The 23,784-nt window shown below is 42.7% G+C and overlaps 1 protein-coding gene across 1 annotated transcript in view; it reads right to left on the bottom strand.

The window, feature by feature from the left end:
• The window catches only part of gucy1b1 (guanylate cyclase 1 soluble subunit beta 1), a 200,685-nt gene that overhangs the window by 120,267 nt on the left and 56,634 nt on the right, over positions 1 to 23,784 (bottom strand). The window contains exons 4-5 of the mRNA XM_043708804.2: positions 11,532 to 11,650; positions 4,100 to 4,297 (exon numbers count right to left, since the gene is read on the bottom strand). Of these exons, the coding sequence (XP_043564739.2) occupies positions 4,100 to 4,297; positions 11,532 to 11,650 (317 nt within the window). The remainder of the gene's footprint in view (positions 1 to 4,099; positions 4,298 to 11,531; positions 11,651 to 23,784) is intronic.

Genomic DNA, 23,784 nt, shown 5'->3' with positions numbered 1-23,784 from the left:
GCCTAGAACATAGAACAGTACAGCATAGGAACAGACCCTCTGACCCATGATATTACACCAAACATGATGCCAAGTTTAATTAATCCCTTCTGTCTGCTTTTGGTCGATATCCTTCCATTCTTATATGTTCATGTGCTCATCTAAAAACGCCCTTAAACGCCTCTATCACACCTGCCTCTTGGCCGTGCATTTCAGGCACCACCACTTTAATAAACTGTCGCCCCTCACATCTGCTTCGAACTTTCCCCTCTCAACCTAAATGCATGCTCCTTAGTATTAAACATTTCATCTTTGGGGAAAAAAGATTCAGACCATCAATCCTGTCTATGCATCTCAATTTTATAGGCTTCCAGCAAAACACTCCTCAGCCTCCACCGTTCCAGGAAAAAAACAACCCAAGTTTTTCTAGCCTCTCCTTATAGCTCATTCCCTTTAATCGAGGCTGCATCCTAGTAAACCTCTTCTGCACACTCTCCAAAGCTTCCACATCCTTCCTGTAATGTAGTGATTACAAATCGAACACAATACTCTAAGTGTGACCTAACCAAAGACTTTTAAAACTGCAACACGATATTCTGACTCTTGTACTCAATTTCCTGACAATAAAGGCAAATGTGCCATTCATCACCTTTACTACTCTATCTACCCGAATGAATTTGAAAGCCAAGATCCCAGTGCATACCAATGTTGTTCAGGTATACTTTTCCTTAAATTAGGGAGATCAAAAATGCAGCAGCACACATTTCTCTGCCCATACCTGCAACTGATCTATAGCCTGCCGTATCCTTTGACAACCTTCTACACTATTCACAACTTCACAGATCTTTGTATCATCTACAAACTTACTAACGTACCCATCCATATTTTCATCCAAGTCATTTACATATATCACAAACAGCAGAGGTCCCAGTACAGATCCCTGCAGGACGCTGCTAGTCACGGGCATCTAGTCTAAAAATATCCTTCCACCACTACTTTGTCTTCTGTGAGCAAGCCAATTCTGAATCCACGCAACCAAGTTCCAAGCACCTTAATCTTCTGGATGAACCTACTATGAGGGACCTTGTCAAAAGCCTTACTAATCCACGTAGACAACATCTATTGCTCCACTGATCACCTCCTCAAAAAATTCAACCTACCTTGCACAATGTCATGCTGTCAGGTTGCTTGCTTTCAAAAACATGCAGTAATTATTCAGCAGTTCTTTTTCAGTCATAGTCAAAATTACAAAAAACAAAACACATCTTTAATATAATGAAGAATTCTATCACTTTTTCCTCAAGGACCTCTCACAAGATTAGGAGTAGGTTGTGTATGGGAAGTCATGTCTCACAAATTTGTTAGAGTTCTTTGATGAAGTAACCAAGAAGGTTAACAAGAGCAAGGCAGTCAACATAATCTGTAAGGGTTTTTGCTAAGGTTCCACATGGCAGGCTGCTCGGGCAGCATGGAATCCGCTGGGAGCTGATAAATTGGATACACAGTTGGTTTGAAGGTAGAAAGCAGAGGGTAATAGTAGAAAGACAGTTGTCGGACTGGATATCTATGATTAGTAATGTGCCTCAGGAGTCTGTGCTGGGCCCTTTACTGTTAATTATTTACATCAATGATTTGGATGAAAATGCACAAGGCAAGATTAGCAAATTTGTAGATGATACTAAAATAGGTCCTACTATGAACAGTGAAGAAGGTTATCAGAAATTACAGCAGGACCTTGATCAGCTGGGGAAGTAGACTGAGAAATAATCTATATTAAATTCCATTTGCTAAGTGCGAGGTCTTGCATTTTGGAAAGTCATGGTGAATGGTAGGGCCTTAAAAAGGAGTGTAGTGGAACTTTGGAGATCAGGTGCACGATTCTCTGAAAGTGGAGTCACAGGTAGACAGGGCAGTGAAGGCAGCTTTTGGCACACTGGCCTTCATCAATCAGGGCACAGAGTATAGAAGTTGGGAACTTTTATTGCATTTATATAGGACATTGGAGAGAGTGCACTTGGAGTATGGTGTTCAGTTTTGGTCATCTTGCTATAGGAAGGAGGTTATTAAACTGGAAAGAGTGCAGAGGAAATTTACAAGAATGTTGCCAGGACTCAATGGTCTGAATTATAGGGAGAGGTTGGACAAATTATGAATTTTTTTTCTTTACAGCATAGGAGAACTAAGGAGGGGGAATTTTATTGAAGTGTATAAGATCATGAGAGGCGTGGATAGAGTGAATGCAGTCTTTTTCCCAGGGTTAGGAATCGAGGACTAGAGGGCATCAGTTTAAGGTTGGAGGGAAAAGAATAAAAGGGAACCTGAGGGCAACGTTTTATTTTACAGATCGGGTGGTACGTAGATGGAATAAGCTGCCAGCAAAAGTGGCTGAGACAGGTACATTAACATCACTTAAACAGCATTTGGACAAATACATGGATAGAAAAGGTTTAGAAGTAAGATGGGCCAAGTGCAGGGAAACAGGGTTAGCACTGATGAACATTTTGGTCGGCATGGACCAATTTGAGCCAAAGCATCTGTCTCCATGCAGTAGGACTCTATGACTCGGTTTTGCTTTTTGCTATTTTTACCTTATTTGGGCTATGGCGCTAATTACTCCTTGCATTCACTTTTGTTTTCTACTTTTCTTTCAGGTTCACCTTTGTTTGTCTCACTTCTCATTTTCCAACCAAGGTTCATGCCCATCTGTCAAGCTTAAACCATCCCTCACAGCACTAACAAACATCCTGGCAAAGATATTGGCCCTGCTGGCCTGTAATCCTCCCAGTTTTTACACAAATCAATACCTTCCCCAAAATCAGTACCAATCTCCTGCATTCACTCTATCCACGCCTTCCTCCTGAACTATTCCTCCAGTTAAACAGTCTGTTCTTTGATTTCTCATCTGACTAATACTTGGCAATGACAATAATCCTAAGAGTTCTACCATTTGAGGCCCTGCTTAATAAAAAACATATTTCCTCACTCCCCATATTCTACTTGCAGAACTTAATCCCTCTTTTTACTTGTTCACACCAACTTAGATCACAACCTCTGGCTATTTTCCCTCACCGTTTAGACTATCCTGCTTCATGACATCCTTGACCCGAGCACAGGGAAGACAATATTCCATCCTAGTGTCATGTGTACAGGTGAAGAATGGACTCTCTGTTCCATTAAAGTAGAATCCTGGTAGCTATTGTTCTACTATTTTTTCTCTCCCTCTGCAGCTGAGCCACTTAGTACCATAGATTTGCTTCTCACTGCATTCTCCTGACAAACCAAAGTGCACAAAGGCAAGGCAGGGCAAAGCAGACATGAGAGTGTCCAGGTGGGCTCAGAACAAGCATGCCAATGACATCAAGTGAGGAGCCTGGAGATACAGCTTGATCCAAGAGCTTGGTGCATGTTCCTGACTGCACAGTTTTCTTATAATGGTATTGCGAAGACAATTGTCGGTGCAGCCTTTAAATACATCAGTAAGTGGATTTGAAATGTGCCATGAAGGTGCTTAGAAGTCGACATACACTGGATGCGAAAATTTAGGTGTCTGATGTCAATGCCTGTGGAATGTGCCAATGTCCAGTGTCCAACATGGAGCCTATTCAAAGAAAGTGGCAAGTTTAAGTCTTGAGGTGCTTGCTCTGACTTCAAAGATTTTTGACATCTGACTTGCTTGATGTTTTTGATAATTTCGGATGCTCAGTATCATTGAGGGGACTTAGCTGTTAAGTAAGCTATAATCCCCTCTTTAGATTATAATGGTGAGAAACAGGCCATGCTGCTCAGTTGATGCATCAAAGATGCAGTGAGTTGCTCCTGACACTGAGGTAGGCCTCTCCAGACTTCTTGTATGATTTGGCATTCTGTATAACAGGCTTTCCCTCTTACAACCAAAACATCAAGAAAGCATGCATTGCAATGCTAGCTACAATCAAATTTATTATATATAAAGTAGCAATAAAATTGTTTAAACAAATACATAATAAAAATAGTAATTAATTAGCATGCTATAACGAAGTGATAATTTATTTAATCCTACTGATGGGGGAAACATGAATTGAAACAATTCCATGTTTCAATTGATCGTATGCTTATTAAAGCTCTATAAATATTATCTTACCTTCATGTTTATTTCAGTGCCATGAAGCTGCTGTGAGACGGTCTTAATGATTCCAATCACGATATCCTGTAAGCCTTCCCTTTCTGAATAATAATGTAAAAGAAGAGCTTTCCCTTTATCTGCATCTGTGCATCGAAATGATGGTGCACGCATCCCTGGGTAGATGGTAGCCAGGTGGTCATGTAAAGCATCTAGATTCTAGGGAGACAAAGTTAACAGTTTGTATCCTGAACATTTATCAAAGCATTAAATAATACGCTTAATAATAATCAAATAAAATGTTTGATCTACCTTTAAAAGTTGAAAACATTAATTTGAAAAATAAATAAACATAATCTTTTAAAAAAAAAGTTAAACACAAGAATCTGACATCCACAATACTTTCCACTCTCTACAGACTTTGTATTGACTCATACAGTCAAAGTGACTGTCATTCTGGCATTGAAGGCAGCTATCAGACCCATCAGTTCTATGCCAGTTTTCTCTAAAAACAAAAATGGAATTCATTTAGTCCCATAACCTAACTATATCCCTGTGACTCCAGTGGTAATGTAGCAGCTTCAGGTAGAGACTGAAGTGGCAATGGCTGCAGCTTTAGTAAGTGGTGGGTGTGATCTGTCCCTCTTTGCTATTATGGCAGCGCAGTGGTTTCAGTGTTAACTTCAGTGTGGTAATGTGGTGTGTCCAGTCAGGAAATCCTTGCTTTGGCAGCCTCAGGGGGTGGCCCCAGAAGTAGTGGCCAATAGCCACTCCAGAAACGCAGGAGTTATGCAGGGAACAAAAGATGAACTTTGCCCTTACTTTATCTCAAATTATTTATTTTTCTAATTTGTGTTTAAAATGGCACCAAACTGATGACTTCTAAGTATCTCACTGAATTTTCATAAATACATGTGACAAAAAGATATAAAATGCAAAAGTGACCTTGGAGTGCAGGTTCATAGTTCTTTGAAAGTGGAGACGTAGGTAGACAGATTAGCGAAGGCAGCTTTTGGCACAATTGCCTTTCTTGGTCAATGCACTGACTATAGGAGTTGGAAGTCACACTGCAGCTGTACAGAATTTTGGTTTGGCCACTTTTAGAATATGGTGCTCAGTTCTGGTCTCCCTGCTATAGGAAGGATGTTGTGAAACGGTTCAGAAGAGATCTACAAAGATATTGCCAGGCTTGGAGAATTTGAGCTATCAGAAGAGGCGGAGTAGGCTGGGACTGGTTTCCCTGGAGTGTCAGATGCTAAAGGGTGACCTTATAGAGGCTTACAAGGTCATGAGGGGCATGGATAGGGTAAATAGACAAGGTTTATTCCTTCCCTGGGGTGAGGGGAGTCCAAAACTAGAGGACATATGTTGAGGTTGAGAGAGGAAAGATTTAAAAAAAGGGATCTAAGGGACAATTTTTTTCCACGCAGAGGGTGGTGTGTGCATGGAATGAGCTGCCAGAGGAAGTGGAGGCGAAAAGTACAATTGCAACACTTAAAAGACATCTGGATGGGTACACGAATAGGATGGATTTAGAAGCATATGGGTCAAATGCTGGCAAATGGGAACTAGATTAATTTAGGATAACTGGTCAGCATGGATAAGTTGGACTGAACGGTCTGTTTCCATGCTGTACATCTCCATGACTCAGAATCTATGCACCCTTTCCAATAGCAGGGTGACCAAACCCATACACAATACTTCAAAAGTAGCCTCACTGATGGCCTTATAGCAACATGACGTCCCAACTTGTATACTCAATGCTCTGACCAATGAAGAAAAGCATGACAAACACCTTCTTCAACATCCGGTCTACCTGTGACACCACTTTCAAGGAAATGTGCACCCTGTACCCTCAGATCTCTCCATTCGACAACACTCCCCAGGGTCCCACCTGGCTTACCAAAATGCAACACCTCATATTTATCTAAATTAAACTCTCTGCTACACCTCAGCCCACTGACCCAGCTAATCAAGATTCCGTTGTACTGAGGCAACCAGGCGAGACAGACCACCAAACGGATATTGAAGAGCCACTGACAATATCACCTAGCAAGGTGACAAATTGTCTGCAGAAAACCACACCAGCTCAGCGAACAAATCTATGACCCCTGTCTACCAGTTTTTGCGCCATCTTCAAACTTACTATTCTTCCTATATTTTCATCCAAATCATTTTATCTAAATGACAAACAGTGGACACAGCACCGATCCCTGTGGAACAATGATGGTCACAAGACTCCCAGTATGAAAAACGACACTCTACCAACCTCTGTCTCATACAGTCGTGCCAATTTTATATCCAATTCACTAGTTCTCGCTAGAATTCATGTGATCCAACTCTACTAAAATCAGTCTAACATATGGAATTTTGTAAAAGGGCTTGCTAAAGTCCATGTAGACAGGGTCTATGACTCTGCCCTCATCTATCTTCTTGATCACATCATCAATCAACTACTGTCCAAAGTTTGTACACCTGTCCATAATTTCCTTACATTTACATCTTTGGAATTAGTTGCTGGTCTATAGACAACATTGAAAAATGTAATCGCACTTTTGTTTCTTAGCTGTAGCCTAAATCGATGTTGGCCTTGACCTCAAAGGGCACCCTCACTCTTCAGCACTGCAAGGTCCTCCTTAATCATGACTGCTCCCTCTTTTTCTTCTTTTCATATCTTTCCACATATCTAGAAATATGGAATCCCTAGTTCATGCTTTTTTGATCCATAATATCATGTTCTCATATATAACCCAAACTTAGTGACTACAGTCAGTGCATTCACTTATGTATGCTGTAATACTGATGTAGAATTTATTTCTTTCTCCCTTACTCTGAACGTTCTTCATAACTTATCATTTCAGATTTAAAATCAAAGAATTCCTACAGTGCCATTCAGCCAAAGTCTGCATTGACCCTCCAAAGAGCATCCCACCCAGATCCACATTTTATCCTTGCAACCATGTATTTACCTTGGCTAATCCACCTAGCCTGCTCATCCCTGGACTCTATGGGATAATTTAGCATAGCCAATTCACTTCACCTGCACATCTTTAGACTTTGGGAGGAAAATGGAGCACTCTGAAAACCTACAGACATAGTAAGAATATGCAAACTCTAGACAGACGCTCAAGGCTAGAATCGTATCTGGGTTCCTGGCACTGAGGCAGCATGCTAATGACACAGAGTCACCATACCATGTTCTTAAGACATCTAGAAAGTGAAAATATAGTAACAGAATCTCTTCAGTGCAGAAAGAGGCTATTTGGCCCATCCAGTCTGCACTGATCTCCAGTGAGCATCCCACATCCCCATAACCCTACATTGGGTTCAGGTTTTAATCTTACTTAGGTGCTACCTATCTCACCTAATCGCCTGTGCGCCATGGCATTCCTTTCTAAAATTATGTCCTAGTTTCTAGACCTCTGAAGTTAGTTTAAACCTGACCCAAAGCACCACCAAATCACCTAGTGCAGAATCCATCTATCCTGTTTAGGTACAATCCATTTAGCTTGTGAAGATTCCATTTCCTCCAGAGATGGTCCCAATGCCCAAAAGCAAACCAAAAAAAATCTATACACATCCCTCTTGCATTACATTTCCAATCTTATATTTCTCCACTTTATCATCTTTTCCCTATTAGTCTGCACCTGGCACTGGGAGCAATTTGAAGGGACGTGTACTGGTACTCCACAGGAAGCGCTGGGAGTAACATTTGAGGCCCTGCTTACTAATTTTCTACTTAGCTCCCTAATTTTGACTAGAAAGCCACATCCCTCTTTCGACCCACACCTTTTGACCAATCTGAATAATGACAGTTGGCTGATCACTCTCACTGCAGAGTGTGCTGCAGCCAATCAGTGGAACATTGATCCTGGCATCAGTGGAGGACACATGATCATAGACTTATGCCTGCAGCCACACAAACATCCTGACTATTCCTCTACTTATACCCTTACTACTATTTCTCTTCCAATTTTTTTTTGCCTCCCCTGTAAAGTTGAACCACCTGGATGCCACAAGATTGGCTTTGACAGAACTCCCTAAATGCACCATCACTGTCATCAGTATGCAGTACACAATACTGGTTGTTGGTGGGCCACACTCCATCATGATGAGACCTAAAGCACAGAAAAAAGCACATCAGCCCATCATATCACTAACAAACAAAATCAGAAACAAATACCTAGCTATTATAATCCAATCTTAAAACACTTAGCCCATAGACTTGGAATCACAAGTACACATCTAAATAGTTTAGCTGTTGTGAGATTATTTTGGCTTTACCATCATACTGGCAGTGAGAGCCAGATTCCCATCACCCTATTTTGTTATTTTGTTAATTAAATTAGCGTAGGACTTATGCATGTAATGGTAATATCCTGGGCAGTCTTATGGAACAAAGGGAACTTAGACTGCAAATTCACAGTTCCTTGAAAGTGGAGTCGCAGATAGACAAGGTCGTGAAGAAAGCACGTAGTATGCTTTCCTTTATTGGTCAGTGCTTTGAGTGTAGGAGTTGGAATTTCATGTTGCTGATGTACAGAAGACTGGTTAGGCCACTTTTGAAATCCTGCATTCAAGAGGAAGGAGGAAGCTTTCTTAAGATTGAGAAGGCAAGGATCTGGCACAGCTTTACATGATAACTAGGAAAGAACTCAAAATAGACTGAGGAGAGCTAGCAGGAGACACAAAAAGCCTTGCCGGGAAGAGTTAGGGAAAGGCCAAAGGTGTTCTACACTTATGTGAGGAATAAGGGAATGATTAGAGAGAGGGTGGGGCCAATCACGGATAGTGGAGGGAACTTGTGCCTAGAGTATGAAGAGGCTGGGGAGGCTCTAAATTAGTTTTTTGCTTCAGTATTCACTAACGCAAGGGACCTTGTTGATAGTGAGAATACTGTGGACCTGGTTAATAGGCTTGAACAGATTGGTATTAAGAAAGTGGACGTGCTGGAAATCCTGGGAAGCATCAAGATAGATAAGTCCACAGGCCCAGACCAGATATATCCAAGGTTACTATGGGAAGTGAGGAAAGAGATTGCTGCACCTCTCATGATGATCTTTGCATCCTCACTCTCCACGGGAGTAGTACCGGATGATCGGAGGGAGGCCAATGTTGTTCCTCTGTTCAAAAAAAAAAGGGAACAGGGAAATTCCTGGGAACAACAGACCAGTCAGTCATACATCTATGCTAAGCAAAGTACTGGAAAGGTTTCTGAGAGATAGGATTTATGACTATTTGGAAAAACACAGTTTTATTAAACATGGCTTTGAGAGAGGCAGGCCTCTCAAGCCTAATTGAGTTCTTTGAGGATGTGACGAGACAAGTTGACCAAAGTCAAGCAATGGATGTGGTCTATCTGGATTTCAGTAAGTCATTTGAGGTTCCCATGGTAGGCTCATTCGCAAAGTTAGTCTGTATGGGATACAGGGAAATGTGGCTGTCTGGATACAGAATTGGTTGGCCAAAAGACAACAGTGAGAGGTAGTGAATGGAAAGTATTCCGCCTGGAGGTCGGTGACCAGCGGTGTCTCACAGGGTTCTTGATCTTCGGCTCTTTGTAGTTTTTAATAAATGAGTTGGATGAGGAAGTGGAAAGATGGGTTAGTACATTTGCCAATGACAAAGGTCAGTGGTGAAGTAGATAGTGTCGAGGTCTGATGCAGGCCACAATAAGACATTGACAGGGTGCAGAGCTGGGCTGAGAAGTGGTAGATCGGGTTTAACCTGGATAAATGCAAAGTGATTCATTTTGGAAGGTTGAATTTGATTTCTGAATACAGGCTTAAAGACAGGATTCTTGGCAGTGTTGAGGAACAGGGGGATCTTGGGGTTTACATACATAGATCTCTCAAAGTTGCCACCCATGTTGATAGGGTTGTTAAGAAGGTGTATGGTGTTTTGGTTTTCATTAACAGGGGAATTGGGTTTAAGAGCTGCAAGGTTTTGCTGCAGCTCTATAAAACCCTGGTTAGACCACAATTCGAATATTGTGCCCAGTTCTGGTCGCCTCATTATAGGAAGGGTGCAGAGGAGATTTACCAGAATGCTGTCTGGATTGGTGGGCTTCTCTTATGAAGAGAGATCGAATGAGCTCAGGGCTTTTCACACTGGAGAAAAAGAAAGAAAGAGAGGTGAATTGATAGAGGTGCACAAGGTAATGAGAGGCATAGATAGAGTAGATAGCCAGAGACTTCTCCCCAGGGTAGAAATGGCTGTCATAAGAGTTCACAATTTTAAGGTGATTGAAGGAAGGTATAGGGGAGATGTCAGAGGTAGGTTCTTTACACAGAAAGTGGAGGGTGCATGGAATGCACTGCCAGCAGTGCCAGTAGAGTTAGAGACATTAGGGACATTTAAGCGACGCTGGACAAGCACATGGATGGCAGTAAATTGAGGGGGGTGTTGGTTCAGTTGATCTTAGATTAAAATAAATGCTCGGGACAACATTGTGGGTTGAAGGGCCTGTACTGTGCTATACTGTTCTACTGTTCTATGTCACCCCTCAATCTCCTATCAGCCTCCCCAACCTATTTCATAACACAGACCAACCATCCCAGCAACATCTTGGCAATTTTTTTCTGAACCCTTTCCAGTTTTGTAATAACATTCTTAGAACAGAACAACCAGAACTGCATTCCGTACCGCCAAAAAGGCTTCAAAGTCTTGTACAATCCCAACAGGATATCCCAACTCTTAAATTCAAAATTCTGAGCAATGAGCGCAAGCATGCAAAACACCTTATTCACCATCTTGTCTACCTGTGACACAAATTTCAAAGAATTATGTACCTGAACACATAGGTGCGTTTGTTCTACAACATCCAGGGTCCTACCATTAATTATAAATCCAGCCCTTGTTTGTTTTACCAAAATGCAATACATCACATTTATCCGATCCATCTGCCACTCCTCAGCCCATTGATCCAATTGATCAAGATCCCTTTGTAACATTAGATAACGTATCCAAAGAGATTGACTCAGTATTTGACGTTAGGTCAGTATCCAATACAAACTGAAACTCCATCAACAGTTGTGATAAAACATGTCCAAACAAGCTGATTTGATATCTAGCTTTCCTTGATTAATAAAGCCTTTCACCATTCTTACATATTGTCTTAAACCTAATCAATGACACTTTGAGAAGTAAAATAATTGAATGTATATTTGCAAATCTAAAGCAAATTCGTAGTAGGATTGTAGATTCAGACAATTTTGCTTACTCCATTTGCACTTAATGCAGCTAATTGTGTAGCCTTTTCACAACTCAGCTTGGGGGAATGAACTAAATTCAATATTTTCTCAAATTACTCTCCAATAAATCTTCACTTTTTCAATTTAGGTGAACTTATCTTTAAATTCTATCAAACACTTGCCCAATGTAAATTTTTAGTCATTTATATTCATTGGTGTAAATTGAATTATGTTCTATTTACCATCAAAATAACAATTACCTGCAGAAATTCTCTAACATTGGAACCCAAAACACGTAGGATTGTATCATAGCCAGATTCTTGGCAGAATTCAAAAAACATCTTTCCAAACATCTGCAGAATTTCTCCAGCATTGATTTCTGTGAAGAATTGATCACAAAACAGAAAACATTTTCATCAGACCTTATTTCAGATATCTCAATTTAACAATGCACAAACTTAAACATGCTCAAAGGTGGTTCTGCACCAGTTTATTCACAAAATCAAAAAATGTACCTTATGGAAATAAAGCCAAAACTTCAAAAGTCAACAGTAAATATTTGGAGTTATATCAAAACTTTAAAAAGTTTAGGAGGCAGATTGTAATGTAAAAACCTCAAGGTGTCTATAAGATACTTGTAATGACCATTTCAAATCTCAATAAATGCTTCTTCCTTACAAATTTATTTCAATTTTGAAGTCACATGTTTATAATAAAATGTGTTAAAGTTTTAGAATTAGTTTTCAAAAATAGAGGTAAATGTATTTTGGTTAGTTCTAGGAAACTTCTATTTAAAAAAGGTTTAGATCATCATTTAGAACAGTGGCCATAAATTTTCAAAAATGCATGCAATCCAGTAAAAGTCTTTAAGTGGACATCTGTGATCTTAATAGATGGAATGCTTACGCCATTGAGTTTTTAAACAGAGAGATCACAGACCAAAGGCCATTAGTTTAGTTGTTAACTTCAGTTCAGAAGAATCAAGGATTCAGTGGAGAGAAAAGTTTACTCCCAACAGGAGAATCTAGTTTTTAAGCCCAAAACAGAAAATTTATCCTAGATCAAAAAAGGTTTAGATTTATGACTTCTCCAAGTAATTAGAATTTGTCTCGAAGATTAAAGTTGTCAGAAAGTGAAATAGGCCAGCAGCTCAAATAGGACTGCTGAAAATGTGCTGGAGGAACTCAACAGGTCTGGCAGGTTTGGAGAGAGAAAAACAGAGTTAACATTTCAACATTAACTTAACTTTTCAAGGAATTCAATGTGATGGTATATTTTGCATTTGCCTAGATGGTGCAGCTCCAACAATCTTCAAGAAGCTAGCCACCTTCCAGGATAAAACAGTGCTCAACTGGCACCCAATCGAACACCTTCAACATCCAATCAATCCATTGCACAGTGGCAGCAGTGTGTACCAACTAAAAGATAAACTGAAACCATTCACCAAGGCTCCTTAGACAGCATCCTCCAAACTTGCAATCTCTACCACAAGGGCAACAGGTGCATGGAAACAGCACCATCTACAAGCTGCCTGAGAAAGCCTTACACAAATGCTACAGGATATGCAGGGGAGCATTGTTCAGAAGAATTAAAGGACATCCTTTCTTAGTGTCAATGGATCGATATAAATAAGGTGATAACATTCGCTCACTTGTGGAATGGGTGGAGCTATTTCCTTTTGACCTCGAGAGCTGAAAGCTGCGCATATTTCACAGTTGGATGTTGGATAACTGAATTTCTATTTTGTATTGAAGACTCTTAACAAAACTCCTACTCAATAGAAAAAGAACTTGTAATTTAATAAACTGTTATGAATTTACTGAGCATTTTGGGAATCTAAGATGATTTTAATAAAAAGCCATTTTTATTAGGACAATGATGTTAGCTTAGAGAGGTTACCTCATGACCTTTCCGCACATAGTTTCAACCAACCTCTCGTTATGATGTTCTGCTAAAAGGGAAGCTTATCTAGCTAAAGGCATTTGGCCATATGGCCTGGCTTAATCAGGGCTTACCAATTTGATGTGCACATTGCTTAATTAATCAGGCATACACTGACCTTTTAATGAGTTGCTCTTCCCCTGCAAGCTTTTGCCATTTAATTGCTGCTTATCTGATTAAAGACAGGAGGCATTTTTGTAATTTTAATACCAAATTCTGAATAAAGACAGCTTGTTTGTTGCAATAAGGGGAGAAGCCTGAGAGAGCTCTTAGGGGTAACAGCTGGTGCTGCTGTTCTGCTAAAGGTTTTAGAACCTTAGATACCTACAAGCCAGGCATGAGCTATGTTATAGTGTAACATTGGTGCCATTGGTAAATAAAGCTATTACTTTAAACTAAACTGTCTGTTTCATATTCCAGACGACAGAGTACGATCTCCAGGACTTACAGGTTGCGTCCAGGGATTCCCTGAGCTGTCTCAAATAGGTACTTTAACAATTTGGCGCTGCGAACAGGATTCCAACAAGCGATATGTAGGAGTGAAACTGGAAAAAAAAAAGGAGCTTCCTCTCAAAAAGTCGGACTCGAGACCAATGGGCCCACAAGGTAAGATTGTACCTTTGTTGCTCTCTGTCTGCCACTTCCCCCATTTCACTCTCACACACCCTGACAGAACCCCGAATGAGATCATTTAAATAGGCACTGAAAATAGAGACTTTTGTGAAGGTAAGAGACAATAGTTTTACAAAGTTTTACAAAGGTATACAATAAATATTGGTGCGACCCCAGAGAAGACAGAAGGCAAATGTCACTTAGTGAGTATGTATCCTAATTATGAGAAACAATTAAGGGGAATATCAGGTGCAGCTCCCAAACAGAATAAAGGACTGGCCTCTGGGAGGCACACATGATCTAAATCTAGATATGAAAGTTGAACAAGAGATATGGAAACAAGGTTGTGGGAGTAAAAAGGAAGAAGCCATCTCAGTGTGGAAAAATCCATGCAATCATGGAGACAAAACTGTATTAAAAGGGGGATCAGTCCATTAACTGAGGAAGGATTTGAATTAGATCGGACAGAACTAAAACGCAAATGTGATGCGCATGATTTAGAAACAGAATTGGGATTGGCTAGAGAAAAAAAAACAAAAATAAAGAAGGCAGAGAACCACAACCTAATCTGAAATTTCAGGGGCCTCAAAGAAAAGGGCAACCAGTAAATAAAAATCAGACTGCAGCCGCACAGGGCCAGGTAGGCAACAAGGACAACTCCTTCATCCCCACCTATCCCAAAGACCCATTATTAGAGGACAATGATTCTCCTGGAAGCGAGGAATTTGAATTGGATTTGGAGGATGTGGGATGTGGGAGAAATAATGTTACTTCTGCAATTCCATTTACTTATACAAAGTAAATGAACTCACATCAGTGTGTAATTGTTTTAGCCAAGAGCTGAGTCAACAAGAATGGAAACTATGTGGAGGAAATATATAATTGATTTTGTATTAGCTAAAATTGTATGCCAGCATGAAACGTGATTGCAAAACAATGGTAGATATTATGAGCAAATAGATAAGATGTGGTGAGGGGATGAAGTTAAGCTAGTTACGCCTGTATAAACAGTCCTATAAACATCTGTTTCCCACTTTTACAGAGACACAGGAACAAACCGCAATTAAAGAGGTCATAGGGATCAGAATGGCCTCAGGAGAGGCCCAGATGGAGAGAGTAGATACTGATGAAGAAAGAAGATGCCTAACAATGACCTGCAGTGGGATGGGGTCAAGCAGCCTTGTCAGGCCAGAAATAAGCATTTTGTCACAGACAAGGCCGGATAAGGCAGGAGTAATGGGGCCAGTCTTAGGGAAGTGGAGGATGTAAACAGGGGAGGAGGCAATGTAAAACAAAATAAACCAAATTATATAAATATTGTGTATGAATTGAATTTGGTGTGTATGACCTCTGCCTTATAGGCACTGGACATCACACCCACTCGCAAGTGTAAAAATAAACGACACTACTGATTCAGATTTTGTCTCGGACTGCAATTATTGAAGTGTGTGAGAGCTTTGTTTCTCTCAGAAGAGGAGATTTTTATTATGTCCTTCTCTTCCTCCCCCCCCCCCCCATTAACCCTCTTCCGGGTCCCCAACAGGACTTCTTCGAAATCTACCCGTAATACGATCAAAGCAAGTGCTATGAAACAAAATCACCTGAACACCCCCCTTCCTATTCGGAGGACGAACGTGCCAAGGTCCATACCCTTTTTTCCTCATTTGCCTCTCCCGTCCAGCATAATGAAAATTTGGATGATCAAGGTTACCATAATCCCATTGCCACCCACACTTAGGATCAACTCAGGTTAAGACACGAAGGGAACCCTAAGAAGGCACCTTTGAGTGCCACAGCACAACCACAAACGAGTCCTGAAGACATTGATAAATTACAATCAAAGTTTAGGGACCTTAATGTTCGTCCTTGCACTCACCCTGACATGAAATGGCTAAGGGGAAATTTCCAGATGAGAAAAGTCCTTAACCCACTTGCCCAGAATCAGGAACAAAATGCATTTCTTAACCTTTATCAATCCTGGAAGCCTCATGAACACTTTAGTGTCATCAAGACTCTAGACTATGGAAAGAATCCCAAAGGATTCGATAATTATATTAAATAGGACTAGGACCATTTACAATGTGGCCTCAAGACTTACTTAACCTCACCGCATGCGCTCTTTCACCTAAAAAATGGACTGAGTCCTTAGACATTTTAGAATGTAATAATCACACCCAACTCGTGCTTATGCATCCAGGTGAACATCTGGTCAAGAGAGTGGACTGCTGGAAAAACACAGCAGGTCAGGCAGCATCCAAGGAGCAGGAAAATCAATGTTTCGGGTAAACGTCCTTCATCATGAATGAGGCTGGGTGCTTCAGAGCATCTTTCCACCCCCAAGGCTCCCAGCTTCATTCCTGATGAAGCACTTTAGCCCAAAACATCAATTGCCCTGCTCCTCAGATGCTGCCTGACCTGCTGTGTTTTTTCAGCTGCACACTTGACTGTAATCTCGAGCATCTGCAGTCCTCACTTTCATCTTATTACCTGCCTCTGTCAAGCAGTGTGCTGTGTAATCAACATAAGGTCCTCACATGGACACCTCACTCAGGCGAAGGAGCAGAGGATTTCCTTGTCTGCTTTAAGGAATGGTGCTTACTCTGGTGATGCTCCGTACCCACAAGAACAATCATCCCAATTTAATGCCTTATGTATGACAGTCCTACCTGATCAGGTACAGAAAGCTATTAAAGCCCATGATATGCACTGGCAAGATGCCAATTTTGAACAATTCAGTCAAGTAGTATGTTACTTCTAGGAACCATAGGACCCCCGACAGTAAGGCCTCAACAGATAAGGCCAAGATTGAATTTGCCCAAACTGCAAGGGCTAGACCTAAAACCAGAACTCCAAATAGACCTTTCCATACACAAGGCCAGCTAGGCTATTGAATGGACCCCTCATACTGTCGTCCAGTGTGGCGAGACAATAGGATTGGTACCACATATCAACAACATCCCTATAGACCTTGGCATCCTCCTATGTACCCTCCCTAACAATCTATGATGCCCCTTACTATTTCTCTCCGCCTCTCCCACCCCCTAGGGCCCCCAAACAACTAGACATTTGCTTCAACTGTAATCAACTAGAACACTGGTCCAAGAACTGCCCTTTCCCAAGGCAGCCCCCGACGATCACCAGAATGCAAGAAACCAGCAATGTTCTGATCTCCCTTCCCAGGGACCCCAGCAGGTTGCCCCTTTTCCTACACAGAAACCGTTCCAAACCGGACTCCCTGACATAGGTCATCATCCTCCCTTGGTTACCGCTAGACCGGAGGTTGAATCTATGCTAACCCTCAACGTTAATGGTCATGATATTAAATTCATGGTCGACACGGGAGCCACTGTTTCATCGTTTCCCGCTAATAAAACATAGAACAGAGAACAATACAGCGCAAAACAGACCCTTCGGCCATCGATGTTGCGCCGACCTGTGAACTATTCTCAGCTCATCCCCCTACACGATCCGAAAATCATCCATGTGCTTATCTAAGGATTGTTTAAATCTCCCTAACGTGGCGAGTTGACTACATTGGCAGGTAGGGCATTCCATGCCCTTACCACTCAGAGAAGAACCTGCCTCTGACATCTGTCTTAAATCTATCACCCCTCAATTTGTAGATATGCCCTCTCGTACAAGCTGACATCATCATCCTCAGAAAAAGTCTCTGTCTACCCTATCGAATCCTCTGATCATCTTGCATGTCTCTATCAAATCCCCCCTTAGCCGCCTTCTTTCCAATGAGAACAGACCTAAGTCTCTCAGCCTTTCCTCATAAGACCTTCCCTCCAGACCAGGCAACATCCTGGTAATTAATCTTCTAAGCACCTTTGACTTTCAAATCTCAGACAATGTTGAAGCCCTACAAGGTTTTGGTGGTTGCTCTAGTTGTTATGCATACACTATCCCTCAAGTGGTGTGGAAAAATTGTATCTCGCTCGCTTTTCGCTTTGTTGTTACTGATAGGTTAGATATCCCCCTACTCACCAGAGATCTCCTCTGTTCTCTACGTATTACTATTGAATGTCACGATGAAGGTATCCTAATTCAGGATCCATTTTGTTCAACTCGTCAACACAAATACAAAGCCACATCAATGGTGGTCTCTTGATTTGGATCCTCGCTCTTTTAATCTGACTTTACATAATGTCCCTCACCCTCCGCCAAGTTACTTTAGCTTATGACCCCTCCAGGACGGATCACAGCCTTGAACAATACTTTGATCCCTTGCTGGGCACTACTAAACATGCTTGGGTGACTGGTGAGATCACTTCACCTGCTAGCGGTGCCCTCCTAGTGTCGGTTCGTCATATTTGGAAAGCTGGCCTTCTTATTTTCCCTCACGTCACCACTCACATGAATCCAGAACACCAAGCCAAAGAACGAGGCTTTGTCGCTAAGATTCTTTTGAACAAGCTGATCAAACCTCCCATAATATTCAGATGCTTGTCAAGGTTCGATCTTACTTTACGGTCAGCCTTATTCAATTCACAGCATCCTTAATCATCACGCCCACCGCCACCCGCGGGACGTAGTATACCCAGAAGTCTGGACAGCCTCTAAAACAGAAGTGGGCCTTGCTAGAACTCCGGGCGAAAGTGAGGACTGCAGATTAGAATCGAGAAGGTGGTGCTGGAAAAGCACAACACCTCAGGCAGCATGCAAGGAGCAGGAGAATCGATGTTTAGGGCAAAAGCCCTTCATCAGGAATGAGGCTGCGAGTTTCAGGGGTGGAAGGTAACAGAGTTGCTAGGTTGCTAGAATCACATCTATCTAGGTTTCTTGTGAAACCTAATTCCACTCTCCCCTCTATACCCCAATACCCCCTGAAGCCAGAAGCTGAAGCTGGTGTTCAACCTGTTATTAATGCTCTCTTATAGCAAGGCATCTTAGTCCCAAGCCATTCTCCTCAATATACCAATTTTTGCCATTCCTAAACTTGGACGTCCTGAATGGCGACTTGTTCAAGATCTTAGAGAAGTGAATAAAATCGTTAAGCCCCTTCACCCTCTTGTTGCCAATCAGGCTACTATTCTCAGCCAAGTCCCAGCTAATGCCAAGCTTTTTACTACTGTTGATCTCTAACATGCATTTTTTTGCATCTACTTAGCCAGTTTTTTTTGCCTTCACTTTTCAGGGCTATTAATATATGTGGACCCACCTACCTCAAAGGTTTGTTTGCTCACCCACACTTTTTCAGAGACTTTTCACACCCAACTTGAATCACTTGAATTGCCTGGAGGCTGTACCCTAGTTCAATATGTCGATGACCTCCTTCTCACTAGCCCTGATGAATCTTCCAATCACACGGACTTCACTACCTTAGGTGAACCATCTCCATCAATGAGGCTATGTTATACCTCCCAGTGAGGTTAAGGCAAATCAGAAAGCAGTCGAGTTCCTAGGTACTCTCACCTCTGAATCTGATCGACGCTTGATACATGAACATATTGCTCCTATTCTTTGTACTGCTCCTCCAACCACTCCCAAACAGATGAGGTCGTTTCTAGGTCTTGTCAATTATTGCTGACAATGACTCCCAATTGTGCTCTAACTCAAATTATCTTCCTTGTCCTCATCTAATGCCCCTCAACAGTATGATCGCACCCCTGAACAACTACAAGCCTTTATGGAGCTTAAAACTATCCTCTCTTCAGCTCCTGCATTTGGCCGACTTTTATATGACCACCACTTCCACCTCTATGTTGCCATCCTTGAAAAATGGGCTACAGTTGTTGTCACCCAACAACATGGTTCATCATGACTGCCTGTTGCCTATTATTCCACTAAATTTGACCCTATTGCTCAAGGTATGCCTTTATGTACCCAGATTCTCCCAGCCATCCATACCATGGTATTGGCTGCCTCTAATATAACTTAACACCAAACCGTGGAAGTCTGTACTTCCCATTCTGCGGTGTCTTTGCTTACCTCTAAACGTACTCGACACCTCACTGCGGGCCACCTTAGTCACGGTCATTATAAATGACCTTGTTACTAGGCCACGCCCTGATCTTATAGATCAGACTGTTGTTAACCCAGATTTCACACTTTTTGTTGATGGCTGCTCTTCTCTCTTTCCAGAAGACAAACATGTCAGGATATGCGATTATCACTGTCTCAAACAATAGAAGCTTATACCATCAATCCACCCTGTAAGAGCAGGGAGCAAGTTGAGCTCTTTGTTCTTACCCATGCCTGCATACTTGCTGAAGGGAAGTCAGCTAATATCTACACTTGGTAAAAACAATGACTGCAGATGCTGGAAACCAGATTCTGGATTAGTGGTGCTGGAAGAGCACAGCAGTTCAGGCAGCATCCAAGGAGCAGCGAAATCGACGTTTCGGGCAAAAGCCCTTCATCAGGAATAAAGGCAGTGAGCCTGAAGCGTGGAGAGATAAGCTAGAGGAGGGTGGGGGTGGGGAGAAAGTAGCACAGAGTACAATGGGTGAGTGGGGGAGGGGATGAAGGCGATAGGTCAGGGAAGAGGGTGGAGTGGATACGTGGAAAAGGAGATAGGCAGGTAGGACAAGTCCGGACAAGTCATGGGGACAGTGCTGAGCTGGAAGTTTGGAACTAGGGTGAGGTGGGGGAAGGGGAAATGAGGAAGCTGTTGAAGTCCACATTGATGCCCTGGCATTGAAGTATTCTGAGGCGGAAGAGGAGGCGTTCTTCCTCCAGGCGTCTGGTGGTGAGGGAGCGGCGGTGAAGGAGGTGACCTCCATGTCCTTGGCAGAGTGGGAGGGGGAGTTGAAATGTTGGGCCACGGGGCAGTGTGGTTGATTGGTGCGGATGTCCCGGAGATGTTCCCTAAAGTGCTCTGCTAGGAGGCGCCCAGTCTCCCCAATGGAGAGGAGACCACATCGGGAGCAACGGATACAATAAATGATGTTAGTGGATGTGGAAGGCTCCTTTAGGGCCTTGGATAGAGGTGAGAGAGGTGGTGTGGGCACAGGTTTTACAGTTCCTGCGGTGGCAGGGGAAAGTGCCAGGATGGGAGTGTGGGTTGTAGGGGGGCGTGGACCTGACCAGGTAGTCACGGAGGGAACGGTCTTTGCAGAAGGCGGAAAAGGGGTGGGGAGGGAAATATATCCCTGGTGGTGGGGTCTTTTTGGAGGTGGCAGAAATGTCGGCGGATGATTTGATTTATGCAAAGGTTGGTAGGGTGGGAGGTGAGCACCAGGGGCGTTCTAACCTTGTTACGGTTGGAGGGGTGGGGTCTGAGGGTGGAGGTGCGGGATGTGGACGAGATGCGTTGGAGGGCTTCCAGCTCAGCGAACAGAACCACAGCAACGAGCACCCGAGCTACAAATCTTCTCACAAACTTTGAACACCTACGGGCGAGAGACGCTACGACAAGCCAGGAAATGGGAATTCTGCGCTAACCGCCTAAGCGCCACATACGAACAACTCCGGTTCCTGCATGAATGCCGAAAGAATCGAATCCTTCCACCAAGTGTCAGATACAGACCGCCAGTCAACAACCCACAAGCCAGAGACACAGCCAGACAGAACGGATTCAGGATGATCCAGGTAATGATTACAGACGCGCACAACCGACTTCACAGATACAGACATGAAATTGCACGCCAAAAGTCGTTAATTTCAAAAACCACTAATCAGGAATGGACCCGGACCATAGAACAGGCCGTCACCATAGGACAGAATAGGACTACACACCGCAAAAAAATGGCACTAAAAGAAAAAATGGCCAAACTAACACACAAAGCAGACACCACAACACACACCTGGATTAAAAACCTCTGCCACAGACAGCTCACAGACACGGAAAGAACAATACTGGCCAAGGGACTCAACTACAACCACAGGGACGCCAAGACAGCAGACTTCCTAGCAACACTAGAATGCACACTCAGGAACAATGGACTGACAGAAGAGACACAACAAAACAGTGAGACAAAGTATCGTACCCCTGATAACAAGGAAAAGACAAACACAACCTCAACACCAAGGAGAGGGAAGCACTAAAATCACTAAGAAACGATAAGAACATAATCATACTACCAGCAGACAAAGGCAGAATGACGGTCATCCTGGACAAAGCAGAGTACATCCAAAAAGCACAACAACTACTTGCAGATACCAACACATACCAAAAGAGGGAGTTTGATCCCACCCCACAGCTCACCAATAGGATAAACAACACACTGAGGAACCTACAAAAAAAAACAGATAGATAACCAGGTCGGACCTACAAAGAATGAAACCTGAAAGCAACAACACCCCCAGATTCTATGGACTACCTAAAGTGCACAAACCAGACATCCCACTCAGGCCCATAGTATCACTACCAGGGACACCATCACACAAACTGGCTAAAGAACTATAGCAGAAACTGAAACACGATCAGCGGATCCAGACACTCTATACAATCAACACAGGAATTCTTGGACATTATCAGAAATATACACATAGACAAGGAAGAAACCATGGTCTCATTCGACGTAACGGCACTGTTCACGTCTATTGACAAAGCCCTAGCCAGAGAAACAATAGCCAACCTGCTGAACAGACAACAGGACATTGAACCCATCAACAAAGACGGCATACTTAAACTACTGGTCTTGTGCCTCACAACACACTTCACATTCAACAACCAGATATACGAACAAATCAACGGAACACCCATGGGCTCACCAATCTCGGGACTCATAGCAGAAGCAGTAATGCAAAGGTTAGAACAAACAGTCTTACCACAAATTCAACCCAAACTCTGGGTCAGATACGTTGATGACACCTTTGTAATCATTAAAAACACGGAAATAGAGAATACACACCAGATCATCAACTCCACACTCACAGGAATCCGATTCACGAGAGAGGAAGAAAAGGACAACCAACTCCCATTCGTAGACGTGATGGTACAGAGAACACCAAACGGAGAATTCACCACTAAGGTACACAGGAAAGCCACACACACAGACCAAGTCCTGAACTATGAAAGCAACCACCCCAACACACAAACGAAGTTGCATCAAGACACTGTTCAAAAGGGCCACAACACACTGCAGCACACCAGAACTGCAAAAAGAGGAAGAGGAACACCTGTACAAGGTATTCGCAAAAAACGGATACCCGTGCAACTTCATCAACAGATGCCTAAGGGAGAGACAACAGAACGAGGACTTGCCGCAACCCAAAAGACTAGCCACACTACCATACGTCAAGAACATCTCTGAAATGACAGCCAGACTACTGCAACCACTAGGACTTATAACAGCACATAAACCAACAGCCACTCTCAGACAACAACTCACCAAAACGAAGGACCCGATACCCAGCATGAGCAAAACTAACAGTGTACAAAATCCCTTGCAAGGACTGCACAAAACACTATATAGGACAAACAGGAAGACAGCTAACAATCCGCATCCACGAACATCAACTAGCCACGAAACGACACGACCAGCTATCCTTAGTAGCCACACACGCAGACGACAAGCAACATGAATTTGACTGGGACAACACTACCATTATAGGGCAAGCGAAACAAAGAACAGCCAGGGAATGCCTAGAAGCATGGCACTCATCCACAAACTCCATCAACAAACACATCGACCTGGACCCAATATACCGGCCACTACAGCGGACAGCTGAAACTGACAACCGGAAGCGGCAGGGACAGGCCACTATAAATGCCGGAGGAAACACCACAGAAGCGCTTCACAGGAGGCTCCCAAGCACCGAGGATGTCACCTAGACAGGGGACGAAACGTTTGCAACAAAAACTTCCAGCTCGGCGAACAGAACCACAGCAACGAGCACCCGAGCTACAAATCTTCTCACAAACTTCGAAAATCCATCAAAGTTCTCCTTCCATGTCCAGTAATATCATTTATTGTATCCGTTGCTCCCGATGCGGTCTCCTCTACAGAGCACTCGAGGGAACATCTCCGGGACACCCGCACCAATCAACCACACCGCCCTGTGGTCCAA

This window comes from Chiloscyllium plagiosum, unplaced genomic scaffold (genome assembly GCF_037043375.1).
Source record: "Chiloscyllium plagiosum isolate Xiang-an unplaced genomic scaffold, Cpla_swu_hap1 HiC_scaffold_36, whole genome shotgun sequence".
Lineage (NCBI taxonomy): Eukaryota > Metazoa > Chordata > Chondrichthyes > Orectolobiformes > Hemiscylliidae > Chiloscyllium > Chiloscyllium plagiosum.
This window is presented reverse-complemented; position numbering and strand designations above follow the sequence as displayed.